This window comes from Cebidichthys violaceus, unplaced genomic scaffold (genome assembly GCF_023349555.1).
Source record: "Cebidichthys violaceus isolate CVI_PGR_0920_01 unplaced genomic scaffold, fCebVio1.0.p SCAF_12, whole genome shotgun sequence".
Taxonomy (NCBI): domain Eukaryota; kingdom Metazoa; phylum Chordata; class Actinopteri; order Perciformes; family Stichaeidae; genus Cebidichthys; species Cebidichthys violaceus.
In genome coordinates this window covers 11,120,413-11,129,860 of record NW_027176285.1, presented here as the reverse complement: position 1 = coordinate 11,129,860, position 9,448 = coordinate 11,120,413, and the positions used below count along the sequence as shown (strand labels likewise).

Below are 9,448 nucleotides of genomic sequence, written 5' to 3'. Positions count from 1 at the left end.
ATGGACACGAATTGTTTTTTTCGTGTTGCTGAGGACCAAAATAATGCAAATGGAAGTTAATGAGGAGCCTAATTCGTGGCGGACACACAAAATGAAATGCATCCATGTGACTGAGCAACAGTCAGAGTCAGTGACGTATTTTATAATATTAAAAAAAGACGACTATTGGTGGACGAGAGGGGAGACAGACGTATCCAACAAACCATTGATCCACACGTTACAATTTGGGCAGTGTATATGAGTAAATGTGAGGATAGCACTGAAACAAGTTCATTGCAGTCTGGGAGTTGTAGGTTTTCTATGTTTTGTGCTAAAGGGAATAAAACCTCTGGTCATGAAGCACCAATTTCAGAAATACCAGCGCCTTCCTACGACCCGTTTTTTATCTTTTCAGCAGTAAAATACTTCTTTAATAAAACAATACTGACGAGTGCAGCTTTAAAGTTTCACGACTTCAACAGGCTTGAAGCTGAGAGCCACAGATAGGAGGTCAGAAAGTATTGAGAGGAGGAACTAATGTGTTGTTGGTTTGGGTCTTTTCACGGTTTGACAATAAGAAAAATATAAATAAAGTGGTATAAAATAAAACCACACAAACAACACAGGTTGTGTCATGATAGTTCCTGTTATTGCACAAACAGCTGAGAAATGAAACTGAAACCAACATGATGGACATTTTTTTTACAGTAATTCAAATGGAGAAAGAAACAATGATTACATAAAAATAAGCTCTTGTGTCATAGATATAGTGAATGGAGTAGAACATTTAAAAAATGCATATATACGCTGACAAATAATATGTAAAACGTATGAAGAACATGAAGAGGAAAAAGGTAAAATGCACAAAGGTCACATAAAAAAAGTCTTGTTGCACATTTTTCACATTCCCTTTATTTGTTGGATTAAAATCACAGATTCCAGATCTGTAGCAGAGATCAACATCTAAAAAACCTTTTGGCTCAGAACCCGACTCAACAACGGAACGTTTAGAACAATCCGGAGCGTTTCGGTGGTGAATTCGTTGGATTGAAGACAAACATGATCAGATCTGTAAACAGCACGGAAAGTCGTCATGAACAGTATCACTTCAGTTCCAATGACCTTTATTTGATATCACAGTCCATTCATAGTTTTTAAAGTATACAATAAGTTAAATTCATATGGCTTCATATAGTATTTAGAATATATATATCCTATGATTAATAGCACAGGCACATTCATAACAATCTCTTGAGCTCCGTGTGCCGCCTTTTAAATCTCCCTTTTGTTTAAAAAAAAAAAAAAAAAAAAAACTCAGCTAAAATATTTTGTACAAAAATCTACATGTGGAAATCAGCCAGAAAAAATGGGTCATAATGAGGAGCAACAAACCGAAACTGAACGAATTAAAAAATGCCCTAAGATAATAATTTACAGTGATGAATTCATGCTCTTTATAGTGCGTCAATAACACTACTGGGTCAGCTCTTATAGGAGTGAATGTTGTGTGTTGGTGGTTTGTTCCCAAAATTAAAGGGCCCCTGTGGAGTTATTGATCTGTAGTAACTCTACGGAGCAATGTCTTTAAAATAAGATTGACTGGGTTGATGGGCTTTATACTGCATTAGAATGTGTTTTGGGGTCGGGCTGGGTATCGACAGAAATAGCACAGTACTTTTGAAACTTCTCCATTCAAACAATACCTGCATTGGAACCGTTTTTGCTCCCAAACGTAGAAAAAAAAAAGACTATTCGTATGGTTTGGCTCGCAGCCAATCACCACAACCATTCTTCAAATGAATGCGGCCTGTGATTGGCTGACTACCGGGGATTTCCTGCCTGCTTACGGTTCTGAACACAGATGTCTGAGCTGGCAGCTAGCAGATAACGGAGCTAACAGCGCAAACAATGGCAACAGTGCTGACAGAGCTAACAGCGCAAACAGCAACAGTACTGACAGAGCTAACAGCGCAAACAGCAACGGTGCTGACAGAGCCAACAGCGCAAACAGTAACAGAGCTAACAGAGCTAACAGCGCAAACAGCAACAGTGCTGACCGAGCTACCAGCGCAAACAGCAACAGTGCTGACCGAGCTAACAGCGCAAACAGCAACAGTGCTGACAGAGCTAACAGTTTTAACCAAATGGTGGGCGTTATGCTATGCGTTCCCACCTGCGATGGTCGGGGGACATGGTTATTATCTGTAAACGCTGTATCAGCGCTGTGCAGCGATTAGCTGGCCTGTGGGACACACATAGCTTCCATTCACATGATGGGTATCGAATGAAGTACTGGTATCGGTATCCCTTTAAGGGTACTTTTTAAACGATACCCAGCCATAGTTTTGGGTGATCAGACACATTGTGATGGAATCTCTTAACAACTTGCCGAGGCGATCAAAGACGTAACAGGAAAGTACATCACCAAATCCGCTGCTCGCCTTTTTATTCCTTCCCTTTTTTTCTCCAGTTGATTCTCAAATCATGTAATCTGGCTTCATTCACAACATCTGAACATTTAGAAAAGCCCATAGAGAAATTATACGAGTGTGTAAAAAAAAGTTTGTGTTTGCTTGATTTTGTCTTCTTTAAATTTCCGACAGACTTGATACAGGAAGTGCATCGCTGCCTCCAGCCGGTTGACAACAACAACAGGTTAGGTTAAAAGACTATGGACCAACGCAACTTAAAATGACAATTTAAAGATGGCGGGTTTGTGCAGGATATCCCGTTTTAAGATTCACCAGAGGGGCGTTTACTGACCTATTTTATATTGTAGAACTAAACGCTAGAATCTCTACAGCACCAGTCTTCTTGTTCAGGACGTTGAGACTTGAGATACGATTAACAAATTAAACTAACTTCTCACGAGTGTTACGGTTCAGATCCTGAATTTTTTCTTTTGGGGGGACAATGAAGTCCTTTGCAGAGCCATCGATAGACAGTTCAGTGCATCTCTCCGTCTATCGATGCCTCTGGACCGACGTGTTCGGCTGCCACCACTAAGCTGATTTACAAAAACCCACAAAAAAACCCAAATCAGTGTCTCATCTGATCCTGTGTCTGCTGCCTCTTCTCCCTCAGGAAAGGGTTCCAGTGTTTCTGGAAGAAGCTGTTACTCTGCTGCTGCTCTTGGGTCGGGTCGGGTTTCTGCGGACTCTTGGGGTGATGGACGTGGTGGTTATGGTGCCGCTTCTGTTGCTCGTTGCTCTGGTTGTTGCGGCGCCGAACAGTTAACGACTTGTGGTAGGTCGCGGCTGAGAAGACGAATAGGAAAAAGAACATAAAAAGCATTCAAAAAAGTGAAAAAAGCCTCTAAAATGTTGCTGCAGCCCCGTGGGTCTGAACCAAAACAACTCACGGCTGGTGCAGGTTACTTTGGGCACGTCCCATTGGCCGTTGGCCCGGCAGCGGATGGAGGGGGCGTGTCTCTGGATGAAGCCCTGGTCGCAATGGTAGCGGAGCAGAGTGTTGATCTCGTAGCGAGGCTTCACGGCACCGAACACTCGGGTGTCCTTCACCACGGGGGGCTGCCCACATGAGACTGGTGGCAGAAGACAGACACAGGTCACTGTGGGACGCTTAGACCTCTTATAATTTATTGATTATAGGGACACAACAAGCTGTGAACACAACATTTAAGTAATATTACCTCATAAAGTTATTGTGAACTTGTTTTATCTGTTTTTAGCCAAAAAACAGTGGCACTGATATCAACATCAGGAACGTTTCAGACCCAAAAACCAAAACAATGAAGTTGAAGATGCTAAAAAGTGTCAACACATTGATTTCATCCATAATTAATATACAAATATTGATTAATGAAGCTTTAATTGTGTATTTGATTGCTTTAGAAACTGTGAAAATAATACTATACACGTTTATACATGTTTATACACATTTTATCTATGTTATATCTACACTATATCTACGCTATATCTACGTTATATCTACACTATATCTACGTTATATCTACACTATATCTACGTTATATCTACGCTGTATCTACGTTATATCTACGTTATATCTACGCTATATCCACGCTATATCTAAGTTATATGTACGTTCTTATCGGCTCTTTGCAGTGTGTATTTCTGTGTGACCGTGTCTAAGTGGAGAGCAGGGCCGCCTTTCAATCAGAGGGTCGGCGGTTCGATCCCCAGCTCCTGCTCTGCTAGTCTCATGTCAATATGTCCTTGAAGACACTTAAACCCAAAATTGCTCCTGTAGCTGCGTCTACGGTGTGTAGATAGATACTGAATTGTAAGTCTGCTAAATGACTGTAATGTAATGTTTCTGTGTATTTCTGTGCATTTTTGTATTTCTGTGTATTTCTGTGTGTTTCCAGGTGAACGTACCTGTCCCCTTCTTGCAGGTGAAGGTCAGGTGGTAGTTACAAGGCACGTCGTTCCACTGTCCTCCCTCGTGCCAGATCATCACCACACAGTCCTCCCCCGACTGGAAGAAGCTGTCCGGCTGGTTTGGCCTCCAGTAGTCGTATTGCTGTCAGAACACACGATTAAATAAACTCTGACTTTTAGACATTAAACTGGGTTTCTATTCATCATATTGAGAAATACAAGATGATTTCCACTCCATCGACTCTGCTCATGTGTGAATAAGAGATAAAAACAAGTATTTATGTAAAAGAAAAAGGAGTAAATGTGACTGAATATTAGTATGATTATGAAATAGTTTGAATGTTTAGTTTAGAACTGAGTTAATTGACTGAGCACCACATCGCTCGCTGTGTATGTGAGAAAGATTGAGGCTATAATAAGACGTTCTTGTAAGAAGAATAATAATAAGTTGAACGCGAACGTTATGAATAAAGCTTTGGGCTCTTGGGTAAAGACCCTAATGTGTTTTCCTTCTGTTATTGTTCTACCAAACTCAAACCAATCCGTCCATGCCGGTTCCTCTGAGGAGACTCAACACATGTGACAGGATGTGATTCACAGAGAGACCAGACTGTGGTGCTGCTGAGTCGTCCACCTCCACTCAGCCTCCACAGAGCTCTCTGCACTTTACATACAAAACCATATAAACACGAACATATGAGCGGCATGCTGCAGAAAACATGCTCTCTACTGTATAGAGTGTCACCTCTAGTACGGGTGGGCCTCTAAGTGATAACACATTACAACATCAGAGCCCCCCCCTCCTCCAGTATCAGGTTTCCACTTGTTAATCCAGCTCACATGCTTCAACTGCTGAACGTGTGAGAGAATTGTGTCATCAGGATGAAAACAAAAGTCATGTTTTCAGTTCCTGCAGAAGAAGAAATGTTGCTGCTAAACGTTACTAAACAAATGATGTCAACGTGATATTTTAGGCTTTACCTGTAAAAACATCAATGTTTGCACCTTCAACAATGTAAAAAAAAGTCTTTGGATGGTTAGTCTATTGTTTGTTTTAATTTGTATTATTTGTATCAATAAAATTATCGAATGTATTTATTTCTAACAGGAAGTGGAGGGAATTTCTCCTCTCTATGCTAACATGCTGAGGTTTTGCAGGTGTTATGCTCACCATGTTAGCATAGCATGTTAGCATGCAATTTGATCCCATCGGACGATTAAACATTTTCTATCCATCTTTTGGTGAAGTTTACTGTACAACAAACTCCGTGTCATCTCAGCTTTGGAGCTCGTCTATGCTAACACGCTGAGGTGTTATTCCCCGTACACCATATTCCCCTTCTTAGCTTAGCGTGTTAGCATACTAACATGCTAACACGCTTGGTCATAAACGAAAGTATTTAAGACATTAAAATGTTTAAAAGTCAGCCGATCAACAAAGTTATTACGATTCATCCACAATGCTTCCAATACTTGTTGAGATATTTGGGTTCTGGTGGACTTAGTCTTCCTTCTCATTTCATGTAAAACACTTTCTTTAGATGATGTTTTAAATCGTTTCACCATCGGGTTTCCATCCGTCCACCTGAAGTCTCTCTCGAACATCTTGTCGTTGAGGCCGAGCCACTGGTAGTCACTGCCCAGACCTGCAGAGATGAACACACATCAGAGAGGAGCTTTATTTCATTTAACGTAGAATAAAAACAGCAAACACTCCATCGATATAGAAGAAGAGAGAGTAGGGGACGATGTGTTTGAGGTAAATCAACATGTCCCAAACGAGTCCATTTCGTCTCAGTTCCCCCAATAAACTGAGAGACAGTTTACATTAAAGCTTGTGTCTGCTCTGGTTGTGTCTGGAAACTCTTTGTTTTTATCTCACTGACAGTCATCTTCGGATTAGAGCTCAGATACGAGCGGCTTCTTTCCAAACAAAGTGCACTAAAACAGCTTTTAAAAGTTTTAAAGATAGTCGTTCAGTTCATCAACAAAGGACACAAAAATAGTCTTAATATAAAATGAAGAAAAGCAGGTTTCAGCTACTTGGGTCTGAGATTGGGAGTTTTTTGGTTCTACAGTAGAATCCAATGGTGCATCATGGGAAGTATAATTCAAACTCATGTTTACAATGTTTACTGATGTAATACATAAAGAGACTTGACTTTCTCATCGACTTCTATACAACAAGAGGAGTCGCCCCCGGTGGACTTACGGTTGACGAACAGCTGCTCCTCCTGAGACAGGATGCTGGTCAGGTGGGCACCGTGCAGCCGACACTCCCTCTCAGCAGCGTCCCACGTCCGCCGGTGTGTGAAGTACTTATAGCAGTGAGACTGAAACTTCTTCCACCCGAATCCACAAACCTCCGTGTCTGCAGGGAGGACGAACAACAGAGTATTACTCATAATAGAGTACTATGGTCAGTAGAGGATTTACAGCGTCTGTGGTTCAGAGGAAGTACTTCTTCGGAGGAAGAAGTACTCAGATGGGTTTCCCAGAATAAAGGGTGTCACATAAAATATTTACATGAAGACGACCACAGCTGGTGGGTCTGGAATCCTGCTGATGAAGCAACTTTGATTTGTTTATTTCTCATCATCTCATTCTGTTGTTCAGGCCACACAGAGAGAGAGACAGACAGACAGAACGAGAGAGAGAGAGAGAGAGAGAGAGAGAGAGAGAGAGAGAGAGAGAGAGAGAGAGAGATAGAGAGATACACACAGACAGACAGACAGACAGAGAGAGAGACAGACAGCAGACAGACAGACAGAGAGAGAGAGAGAGAGAGAGAGAGAGAGAGAGACAGAGAGAGACAGACAGAGATAGACAGACAGAGAGAGAGAAAGACAGACAGAGAGAGAGAGATAGAGAGACAGAGAGACAGACAGAGAGACAGGAAGAGAGACAGACAGAGAGAGATAGAGAAACCGACAGAGAGAGAGACAGACAGAGAGAGAGACAGATACAGACAGACAGACAGACAGACAGACAGACAGACAGACAGACAGCGACAGACAGAGAGACAGACAGAGAGAGAGAGAGAGAGAGAGAGAGAGACAGAGGCAAAGAGAGACAGTGGGACAGACAGACAGACACACACACACACACACACACACACACACACACACACACACACACATAATCAGCTGTGTAAACAATAGAGGTTTTGTTTCCTCAGAATGATGGAGAGCGTCTGTGTGACTGTCTGTATGTGTGTGTGTGTGTGTGTCTGTCAATAGTATACTTATAGTATAGTATATAGTATAGTACTCTTAGAACAAAGAGTTAACAAATGATGTCAGAGTTAATTTGAACTATTTGAGGATTAATACACTGACTATTAAATCTGTTAAAGTTCAGTGTTACAACTCACAACAACAAGCAAACTATGAAACTAAAAGAATGTGACCTTATTATTCATAAACGTGACACGACATCGTCAGCTGACAGATTATTGGGAGGAACCCGTTGAAAACATGAATCCTGATCCTCAGTCAGCTGAGTAATGAGAGAAATATTGGAGGAAAGCTGGAACTAATCTGCAGAGGAGCCGACGCCCAGAGAGCCACCTGTGTGTGTGTGTGTGTGTGTGTGTGTGTGTGTGTGTGTATGTCTGTATGTGTGTGTGTCGACTCACTTTTAGTTTGACTCTATAATGTAGTTTATTGTGTGCTTAAGTCCATTCAAAGACATTAAATTGATTTATTTTGTTGTATTTTATGCTGTTTAGGCAAAAACATTGTTTTTAATTCTCTGGTTAATGTTGAGATTTTGTTATATTTTTCTTCCGTAACTCGTCTCCTTCAGACTAGAAGAGAGAAAACATTAATTCTGAATCTGTAGATTTTCTCCTAAAGTCACCAAAAGTTACCATTCGTTAATGCGGCATTTGCATATTTAAACATAACATATCAGAAAACTTGTAATAGAGAATAAAAGTGTCTTAATGTGAGTGATGAACTGGTGATATCTATTAGTTAAGGATTTTACTCTATTCACTCCATAATCACACCACCGTCACTTTATCTTGTAATTCTGTCTTCAAGTGTTCTTGTGTAGTTTATATTTTTAATTATATTTGTCTTCTTCTATATTTTTCAAAGTTTGTACATATATCGTATTATAATCATTATTCATATTATTATTAATATCTACTTTCTATTTTCATCTATTTCGGTCAAAAACTGAATTTCTGTTCAATAAAGTATCACATCGTATCTTTTTGTTTCATATCTTATTGTTAATCATACGATACGTTCTGGTATCATAACGTTAGCTTACCTTTTTGTATGATATCATTTATCTTAACGTATAGTATCGTAGCGTAGCATAGCATATCTTATCGTATCGTTTATCTTATCGTATGATAGCGTAACATAATGTAGCATAGCCTATTTTGTCATTTATCTTATCCTGCATGCTAAGCTATGCATCCTAGCTTAGCATAGTGTAGCATAGCGTATCGTTTATCTGAATAAATAATCTCTTACAGTCTGCAGTGTTGCTTTGAGTTTAATCATGTTTTTTTGCTAACAGCAGCACTTCGTCCCTCAGGTGCAGCTCACCTTGTTCACAGAGCTCTCCTGAGTAGCTCGGTAGGCAGAGACAGGTGAAAGAGCCGACTCCATCCAGACAGGTGGCTCCATTCAGACAGGGGTTAGACTGGCACTCATCCACTTCTGCACAACACCAGTAGTATGAGCATTAGTCATCTGTCAGCACGGGGTCAATACGGTCAGTTGTTTTAATATGTGTGTGTGTGTGTGTGTGTGTGAGTGTGTATACCCGTTTCACAGTGCCTCCCGGTGTATCCAGGTGCACAGACACAGATGTTTTGTGTGTTTTTCTGGTAGCAGGAGCCTCCATTCTGACACACACTGGTAGAGCACGGCAGCAGATCTACGAAAGGACACGATGATGTAAATACATGTTAGTTTAAGTATTGATTTAAAGTTATTTTATTAGTTTGTACGGCACAACATTAACAGACCGTCTCTCGGAAGTGTTCTTTTAGTTTATGAACCAGTAAGATGTTCTGGTTCTTCTCTTTTAGCCGTTCCACAAAGCAGAACAAAAACATTTTAGCCGTTACGTCTTTAGCCTTTTAA

The 9,448-nt window shown here is 40.6% G+C and overlaps 1 protein-coding gene across 1 annotated transcript in view; it reads right to left on the bottom strand.

Annotated features, from left to right (window-relative positions):
* Window positions 1–873: 873 nt before the first annotated feature.
* Window positions 874–9,448, bottom strand: part of vcanb (versican b) — a 28,046-nt gene continuing 19,471 nt past the window's right edge. The window contains exons 10-16 of the mRNA XM_068706340.1: window positions 9,126–9,239; window positions 8,906–9,019; window positions 6,553–6,711; window positions 5,904–5,986; window positions 4,338–4,482; window positions 3,341–3,523; window positions 874–3,236 (exon numbers count right to left, since the gene is read on the bottom strand). Coding sequence (XP_068562441.1) covers window positions 3,019–3,236; window positions 3,341–3,523; window positions 4,338–4,482; window positions 5,904–5,986; window positions 6,553–6,711; window positions 8,906–9,019; window positions 9,126–9,239 — 1,016 coding nt within the window. The 3' untranslated portion in view covers window positions 874–3,018. The remainder of the gene's footprint in view (window positions 3,237–3,340; window positions 3,524–4,337; window positions 4,483–5,903; window positions 5,987–6,552; window positions 6,712–8,905; window positions 9,020–9,125; window positions 9,240–9,448) is intronic.